Source organism: Rhinoderma darwinii, chromosome 3, assembly GCF_050947455.1.
Source record: "Rhinoderma darwinii isolate aRhiDar2 chromosome 3, aRhiDar2.hap1, whole genome shotgun sequence".
Classification (NCBI taxonomy): domain Eukaryota; kingdom Metazoa; phylum Chordata; class Amphibia; order Anura; family Rhinodermatidae; genus Rhinoderma; species Rhinoderma darwinii.
This window is the reverse complement of record NC_134689.1, coordinates 353,245,236-353,265,680: the sequence shown is the minus strand read 5'-3', so window position 1 is coordinate 353,265,680 and position 20,445 is coordinate 353,245,236. Positions and strand designations below refer to the sequence as shown.

The following is a 20,445-nucleotide window of genomic DNA, read 5'->3' as shown; positions in this document are numbered from 1 at the left end:
AAAGCCGCCATGCTTTTCTAATCCTGAAAAACATCTTTAGTTATACATAAAAATAAAAGGCTCTAAATTAATAGAGATTTAATATACAGTAGATCTTTTGGTAGTTCTCCTTCACTTGAGACACTTTTACAATGCAATTCTGCAAGAACCCCAATTCTATTTTCGAAAGTAAAATTTGTTGGGAGCCTAAATACTGAAACTATACTCGATATTTTTATATACTTTATATAATACTGCACTTTTTATTTTTCATAGAGGATTTTAGGTTTGAACACTGAAACAGAAGAACACACTGGCTGATTGGCTGCAAAGGTAACATGTACTGAACCATGAAATTAATAAAGACAAGGATGCCACTCATACCCAATTGTGCGTATAAAATGATAATCCCAAAGGTCGGGCTGTATCCATTTTCACATAGAAGTGGGTCAGTGAATAAAATTTCAAAACCAGACCTATTTGAGTATTCAGGGTTGATTAGAACGGGCAGGACTACATTCCGAAATAAGCATCTAATTTGCCTAAAGTGGACCGACCATGAATGGATCTGTAGTTCTAGAACTATTTGTGCACAGCAACAGAAAACGTAAATGCGTAAGAAAAGAACGTAACATACTGGTAAAGTCAGAGGCAAGAGTAGGACACGTTAAGATCAGTCATATTTAAAGGGCAGTAGATGGTAATGTGGGCGCTAAAAGAGGAAAAGCAGATATTTCAGAATGCGACGTCATATTAGGATTTACAAGCATTCGTTTTAAGTTGGCCAAATATATCGTAAAAGCTGGTACAATCCCAATATTTATTTGCTTGTTTCAAGAACATGGAGGAACTAAGTTACAGACAGCTGTAGGTTAAAGGAGCACTCCAGGCAAAACTGATACACTCGGTGATGCCTAGTGTAGGGCCTGAAGGGGCGGTGAATGACACAAAGATTCAAAAAACACCAATTCTCCACAGTTTTACTTCGAGCTCTTAATCGGGATATGAAGAAACACTATTGCAGACGTCATAACCATCTCGGAATTGAAATTGTAACAAGGATTTCAGGCCTACATCACTATTCATACTGCGCAAGCATGTCCATGTAGATAGAGACGACATCACTGTATGAACACTCAAAACGTTACAAAAAGAAACGGATAGTTGGTCATTAAATAGAAGCTTACTAGATAGACCTCTGTCCTAGACGACCACAGGACCCCATTTCTGACCATTTGCAACATCTACCCGTCAAATGCCCCTTGTAACTGCCGATGTGGTTCCCTATGGCCATATTCCTCTATATATTGAATTTTTTGTGCAATGCGAAATCATAGTAACAATTAAGGATTTTGAAAGGAACTGGGACAAGATCCCCTAGTAAACAAATACACCAGTAAATATCCCCTGAAGAAGATTGGGCCAGAAGACAGCTTGCCCTATATGCCCCTAAATTCTGTGATTGTTTTCAGCCATTTAGAAGAGTCCAGAGGGGGGGGGGGGGTCACATAACACTTTCCTTCAGCATAACCTAAGAACCTCACAACCTCAGCATAAGAGTCCCATTTGTAAGGATGTTTGGGCTAATTACAATTGTGCTGGACTTTTTGCGGCCCTTTAGTGGGTACCATTGGGACCACTGGTTCAGCTTTGATATAACGTGGAAGAATGATATGATCTGAAAAGGAATCGGTCATGGTGACAGACAAATATACTATCTAAAATCGGAAATGGTAGGTGGATAATTCATAAAACATGGAAGCAAGCAGACGTGAAGATGAGTGAATGATAGCGTGAGCGGGGTTCTCTCCCATTATGGCTCCATCCCGCTAATATATTTTAGTTATATACTATATTGGTGTAAAACACAGAATATAATAAATAGCTATCCAAACCAACAGAGATTAAGGATTTACACTATAGAGTACATCACGAGAAATCGGACATTTTATTTCAGGAGAAATCATCAATGTGATATAGTTAGGAATAATCAGGATTTCCTACTGTAATAATTGGTGGGATAATTACCAGGTCACCGAGATAAATGTACCCACATTATACAGGAAATCTCTCAAAACAAGCGCAATCGGTAGTATTTCAAGACAGGTGTAAAAAGCTGCGCTTGGTAGAACTTACAAGATTGGTATGTATAATAACCGGGATTTTTTTTTATTATATAGAACGTTAAACCTACAGAGAGATCCTTCTAAGCACTGTAGAGAGATGACTAGTTCACAAGATATTCCAGTACCCCCAAAATATACCAGGACTTGTACACACAAGAGATTTCTCTTGCTGCACACCAAATCAGTGTCAAGATGACCTTTACTAAAGTAATGCCCTGTTCACACATAGCAACTGCAACAACGTTATAGGTGAGTGTCCCTTACTCCAATAGCTGTCACGTCCTGTTAAAAAAAACGACGTGATTTTAATACAAGAAAAAAAAATAAAAAAATTACAACAAAGGTCATTTAAAATATGTGGTTTATGGCATCGTTATTTTTCTATGCAGTACTGCTGACATCAAGTGTGAACAGGGTCTAGAAAGAATCTGTAGAGTAGTTAAAGAATGACCGTCAAGAGCCACTTTAAGGGTACCCCGCATATGGGACAAAAAAACAAAATTGCACAGAAAACCTGCAGTGTATCTGCGAATTTTGCTGCAGAATTTGTTGTGGAGTTGATTGTATTGAAAGGAGTTAAATTCACTGTGAAAATCCGCAACAGAAATTGTTAGGCTGCGGATTTTAAAATCCACACCGCCGGTCAATGACCGTGTGGAAAAATTCTGCAGCATGTAGATAAGATTTCCGCCCTGCGTAAAGGGTTAAACAGCACAAGTTTTTGAGGGTCGTCTTCCAACGGGTCAAGTGTTGTCAACCATTGTGATTGGCTGAGAGTAGCGGTCAGCCCTCTCCTCACAATGCTCTACCAGGAATAATGTATAAACCCTGGAAGCCGTCTAGTACAGCAGCAGAGGGAGCACCAACTGTTTAAAGAAGAACGTTGGTTCAAAGAAATTCTTTATTTGACTAGAGAACAATTTTAAGATTCGCCATGGCCCTTCTGATAGATTTGTGTGAACAAGTCGCAGGAAAGTACTTCTTACGGTCATGAGAAAAAAGTGTTACTATTTTTTATACGGTGTATGTAGGCCTCATGTTTCCCGTGGTACCCAGGCTGCAGTTTTCATATTTCTAATGCATGTTTTAAAACGAAAGCTGCAATCTCATTGGTTGTTTTTGTCTGCATGGTCTCTATACATGAGGCCCTATGTGTCTGTTCCGAGACAGCAAGCCTTGTGTACTAAATGTGCGTTTTGTTTTATGATGCAGCCTTGTAACTGAATAATCCCAAATATACAGATGCACTGAGCCTCGTGTATCAAAGCAGTCACCAAGAAATGGTGTCCTAGTTTCCCATAGCAACCAGAGTTTAGGTTTTATTTTCTAAGCTGCACCATACAAATGTAACATGCATTCTGATTGGTTACTAATGGCACAAAAAGGCAGACATTTCTCTGACACAATTTTGAGGACCATTAAAAAAAAAACAACAAAAAATGATTACTAAAAGGTCGGCCCTCTCATGGGACAGAAGACAACATTTTAATTGTGATAAGAAAACAGTTTCCTTTTAAAGTGTACCTGCCACTTGCCGAGACCAATAATACAGAGGAGACTAAAGAGGGATATCAGTGGTCCTAAGGCCTCGTCATACTTCTTCAGGGTAGTTTGGCTAAATTTTAATACAATAAGGCTAGTTTTCTGGTGTAATTGCGTAAAAGGAATAAGAATAAAAAAAAAGGATGGCATTTGTACTACCATATTTATAAAGCCACCAAGACAGCGTGTTAGATTATTCTCAAAAAAGTCAAACTTTTCTGTCACATTTTAGTTTCAAAAAGTGGAAGGTGAATAACAAGTAAACCTTTTACCATATTACCAACAGGAATGCCCCTTGTTAGGGTATATGGGTAGAAAACGCTGCAAATTCAGTCTTAATAATTTACCTTCATTGTGCCTTAACCCTGCCATCTTGGTAATTTAATGCAAAAAAAATAACGTGTATAAAATGTTTCGTTTTTTTTTTAGAAGTGCAGCACTCCGCCATTTGGTGTGAACAAGCCTTTATACTTCAGTGATATTACCAAGTCCTCACACATTGTGAAATATGAATATTAAGCCAATATGGCTGTTTCCATTACATGTCAGTAACATGTACACTTTAAGATCAATATCCCGTGCTGGACACAAATAAGACTGGACATAATTATGCAGAATAAAAGTAGAATTTAACTGGGCATCCTCTTAGTTGCACAGATATATACTATGGATTACAATGTGGTTTTTTGTTTGTTTTTTTTTAAATGGAACTGGAATCCCTAAAATATGACATATCATTGAAGTATCATTAAGGCAAATGGAATCCAATAAATACCAAAAATAAAAAATAAATATTACAAGTAAAGAATTTTGTTGCACCGGTAAACTAAATGAACGATATGCAAGGTAAGATGGCTGTGCAAACGACAACATAAATAAATGTACATATACTTCAGAAGTCATCTCCATTTAGACGGCTGATGGTCAGAATTGAGCACCACCTAGTGGGTATACTGGCCTCTACACTTAATGAAAAATAAACCCAGCCCCCTGCCCACAGCTTTAGTCCCCTGGTATAAAAACAGGACAATGGGAAGGGTGATCCTCACATTCAACATTGCACTTTGGGCTTTGAGGGGACTGGTGGAAACGTGGGACCAAGATAATTGAAATTTTTCAGAGCTGAGACAAAAGGGGCAACAACCAGAATGTGCCTATAGCTGGCACGGTACCCGTTTAACAGCCAGTGTCAAATTACCCACTGATATACCAGAAAGCCGGCCATGCACAGAGAAGGGAAACGGTGAGTGACAAAGTCAGGCAGGACATATTGCTTTTAAGAGTAACAAGGGTAAAAAGGGGGTAAAAAAGTAGGAAAGAGGTGAAAACACAGCAAAAGAGGCACAATATCAACCTGGAGGTCAAAGAGTTAAGCCCACAATATACCCAATGTCTCAGTCCTGGAATTTTTCTATGTAAATATACAGAGTCTACTACACAAAACTTCTGCTTCAAGGCTTGGTAAATCTGACAAGAGATTGCAGAGACATATTACTGTACGACAAAACTGGATCTGGAGGCCGGGGTTATACGGTGGGCTCGGATTCTTCCTCCGCACTTCGACACTTGCTGTTCTTCTTAAGAGCTTTCCACCGGTACCCCGCAAATGTGGGACTGATAGGGAAGTAACTGAAGCATTTGTACTTCCGGAGGAAGTTCATAATGAATGGCAGGTCATACGATTCCATGCCTTCAGAAGCTGAGCCTCTTTTGCCTATTCCTCGCTTCCATTTCCGGATACCTCTTTCTTCAGGAGTTCCTGGAAAGACAATTATTTCAAGTCACATGGAGAGCTACTTAAAGAGACTCGGTCACCAGATTATAAGTGCCCTATCTCCTACATAGTCTGATCGGTGCTGTAATGTAGATAACAGCAGTGGTTTTTATTTTGAAAAACAATCATTTTTTAGCACGTTATGAGCTAGTTTAGATTTATGCTAATGAGTTTCTCAATGGACAACTGGGCGTTTTTTTACTTTTTACCAACTGGGCGTTGTGAAGAGCAGTGTATGACGCTGACCAATCAGCGTCATACACTTCTCATTGTTCCAGCCCAGCTTCTTTCACTGCACAATCACACTGTGCTGTGGATCATGCTGGGCTGGAACAATGAGGAGTGTAGGACGCTGATTGGTCACCCTCATACACTTCTCTGTACAAAGTAAAAAAACGCCCAGTTGTCCATTGAGAAACTAATTAGCATAAATCTAAACTAGCTCATAACTTGCTCAAAAATGATTGTTTTTCAAAATAAAAACCACTGCTGCTATCTACATTACAGCGCCGATCAGATTATGTAGGAGATAGGGCACTTATAATCCGGTGACAGAGCCTCTTTAAATGTCAAAGACCCTTCAAATGTTTGTAAAATCAATGATATGATACGGTGCCATAAGAACTACAACTAAGACAACTATTACGGATTAGTAGTATCCAGATAAAGAAGTACATTAATTGGGGGTACACCAGTTGCAAACCCTCTGGCTAAAGTAATCTTAGTAAATATCATGCAGATGAAGCAAGAGATTCCAAACCTAAAGAGGCTCTGTCACCAGTTTATAAGTGCCCTATCTCCTACATAATGTGATCAGCGCTCTAATGTAGATAACAGTCGTTTTTATTTTGAAAAACGATAATTTTTTAGCAAGTTATGAGCAATTTTAGATTTATGCTAATTAGTTTAACGCCCAACTAGGCGTTCACACTCCCGACACTTCTCTCCATTCATGTCCATCTGTATTCACAGCACAGCGTGATCTCGCAAGATCACGCTGTGCTGTCACATACACCCACAGTAACTTTACCGAAGTGTCTTGAGAGTGAATAGACATTGCCTCCAGCCAGGTTGCGATGTCTATTCACACTCCCGACACTTCGGTAAAGTTTCTGTGGGACTTACTCACTGTGCTGTCACATACTCCCACAGAAACTTTAGCGAAGTGTCGTGGGTGTGAATAGACATCGCTTCCTGACTGGAGGCAAAGTTTCCGTGGGACTTACTCACGCAGCACAGCGTGAACTCGCGAGAACACGCTGTGCTGTGAGTACAGATGGACATGAATGACAGCACAGCGTGATCTCGATGTGCTGTCACCTACTCCCACAGAAACTTTACCGAAGTGTCGGGAATGTGAATAGACATCGCATTACTGTAGGTATATGTGACAGCACAGCGTGATCTCGCGAGATCACGCTGTGCTGTGAATACAGATGGACATGAATGGAGGGTGTATGACGCTGATTGGTCACTGATTGGTCAGCGTCATACACTTCTCTTTACAACGCCCACTTGGTCAAAAGTTCAAAAAACGCCTAGTTGGGCGTTAAGAAAATAATTAGCATACATCTAAAATTGTTCAAAAATTGCTAAAAAATGATCGTTTTTCAAAATAAAAACCACTGTTATCTACATTACAGCACCAATCACATTATGTAGGAGATAGGGCATTTATAAACTGGTGACAGAGCCTCTTTAAGAAAGAAGAGGGACTTCCCTTATGTTAATCAAGACTTTTGAGGACTAATGTTGATGTCCCCTGAATGGCCGCTTAGTGAGTGCAGTTATGGCCCATTTGTCCTACCATCAGAAATCTAGTGATAGGATCTTTAAACAGACGGCTATAAGTCAATTCATTAGTCTGACATTTATTCTCGCCTCGACTACGGTAACTCATTACTAAATGGGCCCCCTCACTAAACTCTCCCCACTTCAATTTATCCCTATGCAGCAGCCAGGCTCATCTTTCTGACCAACGACTACACCAACAACTCTTCCCTGTGCCAGTCACTACACTGGCTGCCCAGTCCCTTCAGAATAAAATGTAAAAACGTATTACCCACAAAGCCCTCCACAGTGATGCCTCCTTACATCTTCTCCCTCATCTCGGTCTACCACCCTACCCGTGCTCTACGTTCTGCCAAGGACCTTAGATTAACATCCTCCATAATCCGAACCTCCCACTCCAATCTCTAATATTTTTCTCGTGCTGCACCAGTTCTCTGGAATGAGCTACCCCAGATAATCAGATTATTTCCCAACATCCCAGACAACCCCATTGATTCCCAACATCCAGTTTTAAGCGTGCCCTGAAAACACATCTTTTTAGACAGGCCTATAACATTCCCTAATCTGACCCCTTTCCTTGACCCCCTTTTAAATTACTCATGAGAACTTGACCCCCTCATTTTACAGTATCCCCACACTCCTTGCACCCTAATACACTTCATGTCTGTCATACACAGATATTGGCTGATGACCGGCTCATGCAGCTTTGTGTGTACTACCCCATATGTTTAAGAGGTGGCTGGACCATTGTACTCAACAGGCACTTTTATATTTTGTCTCTCACTTATTTCCTCATAGATTGTAAGCTCTTGTGGGCAAGGTCCTCACTCCTCTTGTTTGAACTGTAAGTTAGTTTTGTCACTATGTAATGTTTAATAGTATCTGTACAATGTACCCCCTGAATTGTAAAGTGCTGCGGAATACGTTGGCGCTATATAAAGATTATTATGATTATTAGAAGGCCATTGCAGCTCACTTGTGAATAAGCCAAGACTAACATCAGTTCTCCCCATAAAGAACTCACCAGGAATAGTGTTATCCAGAATAAAAGCCACACAGCCTCCCACAAACATGGCTGTTGTAAGAAGAACATTTAATACTTGATCAATCTCGACAATGCCTGGAAAATAAAAGATGATATGTCACAAAATTCCTTGTACGAACAGGTCCTATGTAGATTACTATTTTCCCAGCAGAGCCCTAATATTATCCACAGTTTTATAGGGGTTCTTTGTGCCAATAGGTCCTAACGGGGACTGCATTACAAACGTTGAAATTTGTATTAAAAGCACCACCAAATGAAATAGTTTAAGACATATATAACTGTGAAGGATGGAGTGGACAGAAGTTAATGTTTATAATAATTTTCTTTCTTTAATAAAATATAGACTATAGAGTTGTGTACATAATTGTGATGAAGCAATAGTAGGATTAGATAAGTATACATGGCAAGATGGCCCCTGAACAGGGACTACGCACTAATAAAATAACAAGTCACTTCCTGGTATGAACGAACTATGAACTAGGAAGACATATCTAAAGGACCAGATAAGGGTGAACCTATCCATGGATGACACAAGTATCAAGAGGCTTACAGTGATACGTGCTTTTATAAAAGTGTGATAACATGTACCCACCCCCAGGAGAAAGGGGATATAGAACAAATGTGTGTAATAAATAAATCAGTGACGCCTGATGCTGAGTGAGGAGCTTTGTACCAGACTCTGTGTGGTGTAATTCCTTTCGTACGAACTCAGCGTATTATCCCTGCCGGTTGAGACTGATTAGTACCCGAACATTTTGGCGCCCAACGTGGGGCCACACTCGAGGGATAAGCCGTGTCCGTGATCGACGACCCCCAGACGCCTCAACATCGAATCACCAGCCACGCTCCCAGGAAGTCTGATCAGCTTCAAATAAAACACGGTAAGGTTAAGTTCATGTTTATGAATATTGGCTCTTATCCGTGTGGGAGAGTGAGCAGGTGATAAGATACCGAGGTATTTGGAGTCGATCCCGGCCACACTCTCAGCGACAGAGAGTTAACCCGCTGTGTGGTTCCAAGAATCATAGTATAGATAGTCGCGTCTCGCCGGCATAGGTGATAAGTGTAAGTGTAATAATTTAATTGGTCGCAGGGTATAGGTTGATACCATTAAGACGACAGGTGTAAGTGTAATAATTTAATTGGTCGCAGGGTATAGGTTGATACCATTAAGACGACAGGTGTAAGTGTAATAATTTAATTTAATTGGTCGCAGGGTATAGGTTGATACCATTAAGACGACAGAGACAGACAGTCAGTTATAATTGTGTTAAAAAGAAAAAAAAAAAAAAAATTGTGTTTTGTGTTCAGAAACATCGAGAATAAGGTTTCATTCTCAGGACGGTGTTAAATATAGAACAGTATGTTTAATGTGTTTAAAAAAAAAAAAAGAGACAGGCAAGAAGAATGTAGAAAATAGTAAGAAAGTTATGCACATAGGTGGCATATTTATAGATGGAAGAATGGGCTGCAGCTCTTAGGGAAAACAAGGGAAGATTAAGTGACGAAGGAAAGTTAGATGAAGCATTAGCTTGGCAAAGAACAGCCATAGCCATAACTAAAGACAAGTTTACTGAGCAAGAAATACGAGACAGAAAGGGTAAAATCATCAGATATGTGTATTACAAAGAACGTGTCCAGCCACCGCCCTATAATGGCGACGGTGGAATTCTTACTTCGTGGGAGTGTCCCAGTTGTGGTTAACAGAACCCGCCCCAAGTTGAATATTGTGTATCATGTCACTTTCCACGCCCCGATCCTCCCATATATGCCACGCCTTCGGCACCACTCCCCGCCCCAGGAGGCCATCTTGGTACACCTAAACCTGTTGTTCCGTTATATCCGGTACTCACACAAGAAGGTGGATTTTATAAGCCCCCTCCGTAGGATGTGGCCACGCCCGGCCCAACCAAATCAGTATGAAATAATCACCTTGTTAATTTTGTAATTTGTAGTGTTTTTTCTATTTACAGAAGTTCCAGTTTTAGTTCACTGATGAAACAACACGTCATCATAATATAGAGATGGTGGCCGTCAGATTGTACTGTTAAACATTAACGTAGATAATTCCTGTACAATGGTGTGATAAATGATTGCAGATACGTATGTTGTTTTGCCGGCATTGAAAGTGTTAAGATGGTGAGAGAAGAAGTTGTGAGAAGCTGCGAGTTTGTGACCTCCCTCCCCCCTAAAGTGTGCTGTGTTTGGGAGGAGGAGGAGGGGGGCTGACTGGGTGCAGTCTGCAGGGCTGATGAGACAAACGGATCTCAATATGCACTGCTGAGATATATATATATCAGTAATGTCTACAAACCTAAATACATTTCTTCTCTTTTGCGCAAGCGCTGTTGGTTATAAAAGTTACAATATTTATGTGTTATGATGTGATCAGATTTCATGTGTTTTGATGTTAATTCAGATGTATTAAACTACAGATACGGTGAGACACGGGGGTTTGAAAATGTATGTGCCCCCACCGTTCCCTATTTTTATATACTGTTTATTGGTTTGCAGTAATTAATGTGATCAGAGATAATATTTTCTGTTTTATTGAATAACTAACTACAATTGTTCTATTTTTGATTTCATATAGAAATTATGTCATTGTAAAGATCAAATGTATTTTGTCAGGAAAAAGTCATTTTTGTTTCAGGCTGTTGTACATTACAAGGGGTTAAACTAGTGTTATGTTGAGATGTAGTTTTGAACTCTGCTACATCACTCTCGCAGAGTCCACAAAGGGGGGAAGGGTGAAGGAACTGATCAGGTACAATTTTGGTTTATGTGTAAGAGACCATCCCCCTCCAGCAAAGTTACACAGGAGGCGATGTGACGTCACTCACACGAGTCTTTATGGATTTAGATGAGGGAGAAGGCAAAACAAAACTTGTCTGGACATTGTTAATTTGATGTAAAGTTTTTAGGGATGTTTTATTTTTATTTGTTTTTGTATTAATCAAGTATTTGCAGAACCTGATAAAAGTGAGATTCTCAAAGTATTCTGGATTATCAGCTGAATGAGGAGGAGTTGTGTTTGGTAGCGGCTTGTGACACCAATCCATGGAGTACCTCTACGCAAGCATATACTTTGTACTGTACTGAACAAAATGGACATGACACTGCGGTTCTCACACAAAGTCATGGACCACAGCAGAGCCCGATAGTATATTATTCAGCTAGACTAGACCCTGTGGCCCGAGGTTCCCCATCATGTGTGAAAGCTATCATTGCTGTAAATTCAATGTTAAACAAGGCCTCAGATTTGGTCCTGGCATTTCCACCACATGATATATATATTACTGCTATTCTAACTCAAGTACAACCTAAGCATTTGTCCACTGCAAGACATTTGAGATTAACCTGTGCGCTTCTTCTCCCTGAGCAGGTTACTTTACACCGCTGTACTACATTGAACCCAGCTACCTTACTGCCTTTGGAGCAAGGGGGGAGAAGACGTAGGTAAAGTATGGTCACAATTTTTGTCTGAAACTGATGAACATGATTGTATGGCCCTTATGGCCCAGGAAACAGTGGTGTTCGCACATGTAAAAGATACCCCACTCCAAAACCCAGACCTAATACTCTTTGTGGATGGTTCAAGGTATTTTGTAGAAGGATCTTTTCTTACAGGATATGCAGTAACCACCGAAGATGTAGTCCTAGAAGCAGCCTCCTTACCAGCGTCCCGCTCAGCACAAGAAGCGGAGCTTAAGGCCCTGGCAGCAGCATGCCAACATGCAGAAGGAAAGACAGCAAATATATACACTGACTCTCGAAGTAGCAGTAGTAAACATTAAAAGCTCACACCAAGGTGAGTTCACCAGAGACAAAAGGAAATGCTTTGGCAGACCAAGCAGCAAAGCAAGCAGCACAGAAGCTACCCGTGTTAGCAGCCGTATGTCAGATAAAAGATCCAGAGGAAACAAGACCAGCTGTAAGCCCGGAACTACGGCAAAAAACTTCAAGGACAAGCAACAAAAGAAGAAAAAGACAAGTGGACGGCCCAAGGAGCAACGCTACGAAAAGATGGCCTCTGGCAATGCCAGAATAAACTGTGCCTGCCTAAGACAATGTTCCCAATGATGGCCCAAATAACACATGGAGAGACACACCAGTCAAAAACGGCAATGATGGACTTGGTAAACAAGGTGTGGTATGCTCCAGGGTTTAGTGTCATGGCCAGCAGTTTTACACAAGGATGCATGATCTGTGCAACACATAATATTGGAAGAACTGTAAAAGTACCACAGAAGCACACACCCAGACCTATATATCCGTTCCAGAGACTGCAGATAGACTATATTCAACTACCCAAAGTTGGTACCTAGGAGTATGTGCTTGTTTGTATTGATCTCTTTTCAGGATGGCCAGAAGCTTTTCCAGTAACCAAAGCTACAGCCGTAGCCCCAGCAAAGAAACTGATCAACGAGGTGGTGTGCAGATATGGAGTTCCAGAGATGATCGAGAGAGACAGAGGAACTCATTTTACGGGTGAAATCATGAACCATGTGTTGTCAGCTCTAGGCATAAGTCAAGCCCTACATACACCATACCATCCACAGAGCAGTGGGAAGGTTGAGAGACTAAATGGGACTCTCAAATTGAAAATCCAAAAAGCAATGGTAGAAAACGGGAAACCATGGACCGAGTGTCTACCATTAGCCTTGTTCTCAGTAAGATACACGCCCACAAAAAGAACAGGTCTCAGCCCATATGAGATCTTATTTGGGTCGGCTCCCAGATTAGGATGTTATTTTCCACAGGTGCTCCAAATGCAGTATGGTAGACTAACAGATTATGTATCAACGCTGAACAAACAATTGACCAAGGTGCATGCACAAGTATTTGCTTCCATTCCAGGTCCTGATTCAGTTGAAGGGACGTATAAGCTAGAACCAGGAGATTGGGTCATTGTCAAAAGACACGTGAGAAAGAGCCTTGAGCCACGGTTTGATGGTCCTTTTCAAGTTTTGCTCGTTACAAGCACCTCAGTGAAGCTCGAAGGAAAGGCAAGCTGGATTCACGCCAGTCATTGTAAAAAGGTTCTTCAGCCAGAAGAATGAAGATCTTTGCGGTTGTTGCGGCGGTTGTTGCGTGTGCTCTTATACAAAAAGGCAGAACTGCTACTCCTGTACACGTAATCAGTACAGAATCACTGGAACAGTTCAGGACAGGGTGGGCGAATGCCACAGTGGATAGAAAGCAGGGTAACTACACCTGTAAGGCCAATGCCCCGTGTTATACTACAAATGTGACTACAACCGAAGGGACTTGGAAAAAAGGGCCACATGGAGGGACTGTGTACCTTCACATAGACAAAACAGCCAACATTAGCATACAAGAAGAGACTGGGACTGTGGTTTTGTTGTTTTGAACCAGATTTACAGTATCTACAGAAATATACAACCAGTAAAAATAGAAACGAAATGATAAATAAGACTTATGAAAGATGCAACAAGGAGAGGCTCAACTCTACGATTGTAATAAAAGAGACTGATGGGATGATATTATGTATGAATAATAGCCAAATAAGAAATAGGAGATATTTTGTATTCTTGATAACAATTTTAAGAGATATTTAGGAGTATTGAATGGTATACAGTTAGAAACCCAAGAGACCATCTCTCAAAATAGTCACATATTTACAAGGGGAAAAAAAGAGATCTGAAAGGAAGTTTTGACCCCCATGTGTATATAGATGCTATAGGAGTCCCAAGGGGGGTCCCAGATGAATTCAAGGCCCGGGATCAGGTAGCAGCTTGATTTGAATCATTAATCCCTATGATCACAGTTAACAAAAATGTAGATTGGATAAATTATATCTATTACAACCAGCAACGGTTTGTTAACTATACTAGGGACGCTTTACAAGGTCTAGCTGACCAGTTAGGACCCACATCTACTATGACTTTCCAGAACCGTATGGCCCTTGATATGATACTAGCAGAAAAAGGAGGCGTTTGTGCCATGATAGGTACTACCTGTTGTACTTTTATTCCAGATAACACAGGACCAAACGGCAAAGTAACCATGGCAATCAAACAGATTGTTTCTTTATCCGAGGAATTAAAACGAAATTCAGGTTTCACAGACCCATGGGATCAGTATTTCTCATGGTTAACCGGATGGCAGAAAATTCTGGCCCAAATTGGGATTGTAATCTTAATCTTTCTAGTGCTTTTCGCAGTTATTGCTTGTTGTGTATTACCATGTATAAAGAAATTAATGACTAAAACTATAACTGAAGTAACTCCCACTTTTATGTTTTCTTCAGAAATTGAAGGACTTTTACCAACTCCATCCATGAGAACAACCACCCTTTATCGAGACTATTGTTCTGAAGATGAATAGATAGTGTAGGGTGTGCACCGACTCTTTAAGTCCAGCTACAAAGGGGGGTCTCCTAATAGGGGAGGCTCGTCTCAAACTGGTGAAAAAATCCTTTTACTCCCCTTTCCCAGAGCACGGACACACTTAGGTTAAGAAATGAAGAAAATAATGATAAAAGGGGGGACTGTGAAGGATGGAGTGGACAGAAGTTAATGTTTATAATAATTTTCTTTCTTTAATAAAATATAGACTATAGAGTTGTGTACATAATTGTGATGAAGCAATAGTAGGATTAGATAAGTATACATGGCAAGATGGCCCCTGAACAGGGACTACGCACTAATAAAATAACAAGTCACTTCCTGGTATGAACGAACTATGAACTAGGAAGACATATCTAAAGGACCAGATAAGGGTGAACCTATCCATGGATGACACAAGTATCAAGAGGCTTACAGTGATACGTGCTTTTATAAAAGTGTGATAACATGTACCCACCCCCAGGAGAAAGGGGATATAGAACAAATGTGTGTAATAAATAAATCAGTGACGCCTGATGCTGAGTGAGGAGCTTTGTACCAGACTCTGTGTGGTGTAATTCCTTTCGTACGAACTCAGCGTATTATCCCTGCCGGTTGAGACTGATTAGTACCCGAACATAACTAAATCAAAATATCATGAAAGATTAAATTATCTTCCCTTCAAAAACGATGTTGGAAACACCCTTTAATGTGGCCTCAATTCCACAGGTATGTCAGTTTGTACTCAAGACACCTATATCACCATGGTCCAATGCCATGTTTCCTATTATATTTTACCATACCTAAACTTCAAGAAAGACATCAGGGAAAGACAAGGTATTACAAGTTACATTAATAGCGATTGAATGGCTACCAGATTTGTTGAGGGATTAACTTTTTAACTGCCGAAAACGTGCAGTTGGGTCCAGAATTATTTGGACAGTGACAAGTTTTGGCATTTTCTCTGTTTACCAAAACCTATTTAGTATACAGTTATATAATCAATATGGGCTTAAAGTGCAGACTATCAGCTTAAATTTGAGGGTACTCACATACTAATTTGAGGAAGGGTTTAGCAATTACAGCGCTTTAATATGTAGCTGCCTCTTTTTCAAGGGACCAAAAGGTAATTGGACAATTATTTCAAAAGCTATTTAATGGGCTGCATGGGCTATTCCCTAATTAATCCATTATCAATTAAGCAGATAAAAGGTCTGGAGTTGATTCCAGGTGTGGCATTTGCATTTGGAAGCTGTTGCTGTGAACCCACAACATGAGGTCAAAGGAGCTCTCAATGCAAGTGAAACAGACCATCGTTAGGCTGAAAAAAATGAAGAAATCCATCAGAGAGATAGCACAAACGTTAGGTGTGGCCGTATCAACAGTTTTGTACAGTCTTAAAAAAAAAACAGAGCGCACTGGTGATCACGTGAACTCCAAAAGGCCTGGACGTCCGCGGAAAACAACAGTGGTGGATGATCGCAGAATCCTTTCCATGATGAAGGAAAAACCCCTTCACAACATCTACCCAAGTGATGAATACTCTCCTGGAAGTAGGTGTATCAGTATCTAAGTCTACCATAAAGAGAAGATTTCATGAGAGCAAATACAGAGGGTTCAACACAAGGTGCAAAGCATTAATCAGCCTCAAAAATAGAACGGCCAGATTAGACTTTGCCAAACAAAATGTAAAGAAGCCGCCCAGTTCTGGAACAGCATTCTTTGGAAAGATGAAACTAAGATTAACCTTTACCAGAATGGATTGGAGGAAGAAAGTATGCGGAAGGCTTGGAACGTTTCATGATCCAAAGCACACCACATCCTCTGTAAAACATGGTGCAGGCAGTGTGATGGCATGGCGGAGGCAGTGTGATGGCATGGGCATGCATGGCTGTCAAAGGCCCTGGGTCACTGGTGTTTATTGATGATGTGACTGAAGACAGAAGCAGCCGGATGAATTCTGAAGTGTTCAGGGATATACTTTCTGCTCAGGTTCAACCAAATGCAGCAAGGTTGATTGTCCATCTGTACTGTGAAGCGACGTCCAATGACCCCAAACATACTGCGAAAGCAACCCAGGAGTTTAAGGCAAAGAAGTGGAATATTCTGCAATAGCCAACTCAATCACCAGATCTCAACCCAATCGAGCTGCATTTCACTTGCATAAGACAAAAACTTAAGGCAGAAAGACCCACAAACAAGCAACAACTGAGGACAGCGGCAGTAAAGGCCGGGCAAAGCATCACAAAGGAGGAAACCCAGCGTTTGGTGATGTCCATGGGTTCCAGACTTCAGCCAGTCATTGCCTGCAAAGGATTCTCTACATAGTATTAAAAAAACAACATTTTATTTATGGTAATGTTAATTTGTCCAATTACTTTTGAGCCCCTGAAATGAGGAGGCTGTGTAGAAAAATGAATGGTTGCAATTCCTAAACGTTTCACAGTATATTTCTGTTCAACCCCTTGAATTAAACCTGAAAGTCTACACTTCAATTGTACCTCAGTTGTTTAATTTCAAATCCAATGTGGTGGCATGCAGAGCCCAAATCATGAAGATTGTGTCACTGTCCAAATAATTCTGGACCTAACTATATGTAATAGGTCATGACTTTAAAGAATTGCCATGCCTACAATATATAGTGATACCAGGATAAAAACTCTAGCTGCAGAAGTGCATATTTGGGGTGCAGCGCTTGTTTGACGTCAGTGAGCAGAATGAATTCCGAGTTCAGTGTCTGTGTAAGGGAGGGGAGAGGAAGCAAGTTCCAGCAGGAAGAAAGGAGACAACCTATTACTGTCATCTTTCCACTGTACAGCCTCCAATGCCCCAGGGGTGTCACAGGAATTTTTTTTCATGTTATCACCCCTATTACCAATTAGAGGAGATATGTTCTCTCGGACAGACACATTTAGGGGTTGTTATTGTTTTTTTTCTACTAAAGGAGTGATAAGATGAGCCTTTGCATATTTAATTACCCCCAGCTGCTACTTCGTCGGCTTTGGGATTCAAATGTTTTGTGCCATCTGTATTGCAGAGAGTTTTGGTCTTTTCAGCTCTGGTGATTTTCCATATATTTGCATGTCGACATAGGCAAGAGTGACATGTAGGGTCTAAAGCTCTGCTTGGGTCAGACTTTAGCCATATTTTTTACAAAATGTTCGATGTCTGCATGACAATGAGTATAAAGTGCTGTGTGGCACTTTTACAATGAGCCAGATGTCTACTTTCAGAAAACATATGGGTAAGGGGGTATGGTATTTTTATTTTATAATAATTCAGGTTTTATTTATGTAAAAAATGTTAACAATTGTCCTGAAACACCTGGCGGCGACATAATATCTTCTGAGCAGCTCCCCATACTGGCTAATAGAGGGGGAGGCAAAGTTAGGGACTATCTTTGACTCACGACCACAACCCCTTTAAAAAATGTTCTGCTGAAAAATGTAACATAAAAAAATTGCCAATTTAGAATTCTTCCGAGAAGGTCAGTTTGTACTTACCGGTCACCAGTGGGTTCTGCTTTAGGTAACTAGGAAGCATGAGGCCAAAGAAAATAGAAAAACCTAGAACAAATAGGTTTCTGGACGAGTTTAAATCCACAAACTGAAGGTTGGAGAGTCCGACGGCAGTGATCATGCCTGAGAAGATACAACATGTGTTAAATGGGAATGGACAGAATTTTAGGATTGTATATCATGTATGGTTTTACGTATCATGGCTTACCAAATAAGGTGCAAAACAGGGCACCAAGAACTGGGTCAGGCAGAGAGGCAAAGAGGGCACTGAACTTCCCAATCATGCCCAGCAGCAGCATGAAGGCAGCACCATACTGAATAACTCTGCGACTGGCAACCTACGAAGAAACACAACACGGCTGCATTGGTAAGAAGGTTCATGCCTTGAACACGAAGGCTAAATTCACGCATGGCTAGTTTTTCCACCACTGGTTTGGCTGTGAAAAATAATGTGAATCTAGTTTTACTGTATATGTCCTCTGCTCATTTACCAGCATACTGTCTCATCCAGGACTAAGTGAGAACAAAATGGAACCTCTATCAAAGCGCTCCTGACTGTAAATAAGAGAGTGGTGATATTGATATCTCTAAGAAACTTTATTTTGGCTACACGTTTTGACGCTGTACTAGTGTCTTCCTCAGGCCAGTAATACAGAAACAGGGGCTGAAAAGGCTTATATAACAGAAAAACAGACAAAAAAACAAAAACCCGCCAGACACACCCTCCTGATCTCAATGCGATGTACCAATGGTAAATGAATCTATACATACGATGATGAATAAACAAATAAAATGTATAAAAATGGTGCTGAATAAATAAATTAAATAAGTAAATTAATAGTTTAAATAAAAACATAACAATGCACAGTCAAATATTAGAATGTATTAAAAACTTTTGTATCACTATGTGTCACAGCAGGGGCACAGAAGACAAGATCACACTGGAGGGAAACACTGGTGTGTCAGGCAAAAAGTGGGAGCAGCGCTCTTTGCCAAGCCGACCAACTGACGCCTGAGGACTCCAGGAGCTCCGCAAAAAAAAGACAAGCAGCGCCGAAGGAAACCTCAGCACTAATGTGAAAAGCACAGGGAAATGTGTGTGTATAATGGTCACTGTGATACAGGGGGTAGAGCGCAGTGCACTAAGGGGCATGTATGTAGGGGGAATGTCCCGATAGCAATGGGACCTAGAGGATGCGAGGGTTACCATGGAAGTTTAAAGGGTCAGGAGCTGTGCTCGTGTCTGTGTGCAACCAACAGAACAGAGGGCCACGAGCCAAACGCAAAGAAATGGAAGGGAAGGCGCTATGAACCAAATGGGTTCAATGAAAAAATTGCAGGTTTATGCATACACTTGCCGGGTGCAAAGCAAAGCATACATGAAGAAAATATACATAAGGAAAGGATACACATAAAACTGAAAAACCAAGAAAATAGAATACAGGTTTACATTGAAATGATGTAGAAATGGTATTCGTAATAACAAAAAAATTACATTTTCAATAAAATCAGTCATGTGGTTATTTCAGGAACAACTGGGTCAATCTAGTAATAACAAACCAAGAGAGACCCAGGGAAAGGAGGTGTTGCATTGAAAAAGAATAATCTAATTATATATCCATCTATATCTATCTATCTATCTATCTATCTATATATATATATATATATATATGTATATATGTGTGTGTGTGTCTCAGAGAATTAGATAATATAAGCCCAATTTCAAAAATGATTCTTATTACCGAAATGTCCTACTGAAAAGTATGTCCAGTATATGCCCTCAATACTTGTTCGGGGCTCCGACTCTGCATGAATTACTGTATCAATGCGGTGTGGCATGGAGGCGATCAGCCTGTGGCACTGCTGAGGTGTTATGGAAGCCCAGGTTGCTTTGATAGCGGCCTTCAGCTCGTCTGCATTGTTGGGTCTGGGGTCTCATCTTCCTCTTGACAATACCCTATAGATATTCTATGGGGTTTAGGTCAGACGAGTTTGCTGGTCAATCAAGTGATACTGTGGTTATTAACCCGTTCGTGCCCGCCAATACGCCTTTTCACGGCCACTAATGGGCTGTATTCTGATGTATACACCTTTTCACGTCGCTGCATCAGAATAAATAAACAGAGCAGGGAGCCGTTAAATCTCCCTGCTCTCAGCTACCAGAGGTAGCGGAGGGCTGGAGGCTGCCTTGCTCGAATGGGTGAGATCAATATCTGTATCTGAGTGGTTTTGGGGAGGGGAGGGAGCTCCCTCTCTCATCGCACCCGGCAAGAAGATCGCTGGGTGTCGTGACTCCTATGGCAGCCGGGGTCCTAATAAA

General features: G+C 40.7%; 1 protein-coding gene across 3 annotated transcripts in view; it reads right to left on the bottom strand.

Annotated features, from left to right (window-relative positions):
* Nucleotides 1-1,908: 1,908 nt before the first annotated feature.
* Nucleotides 1,909-20,445, bottom strand: part of SLC23A2 (solute carrier family 23 member 2) — a 121,288-nt gene continuing 102,751 nt past the window's right edge. For all 3 annotated transcript variants that reach the window (XM_075858542.1, XM_075858541.1, XM_075858540.1), the window contains 4 exons: nucleotides 18,334-18,463; nucleotides 18,111-18,248; nucleotides 8,237-8,332; nucleotides 1,909-5,406 (listed from right to left, as the gene is read on the bottom strand). In XM_075858542.1, the coding sequence (XP_075714657.1) occupies nucleotides 5,174-5,406; nucleotides 8,237-8,332; nucleotides 18,111-18,248; nucleotides 18,334-18,463 (597 nt within the window). In that variant the 3' untranslated portion in view covers nucleotides 1,909-5,173. The remainder of the gene's footprint in view (nucleotides 5,407-8,236; nucleotides 8,333-18,110; nucleotides 18,249-18,333; nucleotides 18,464-20,445) is intronic.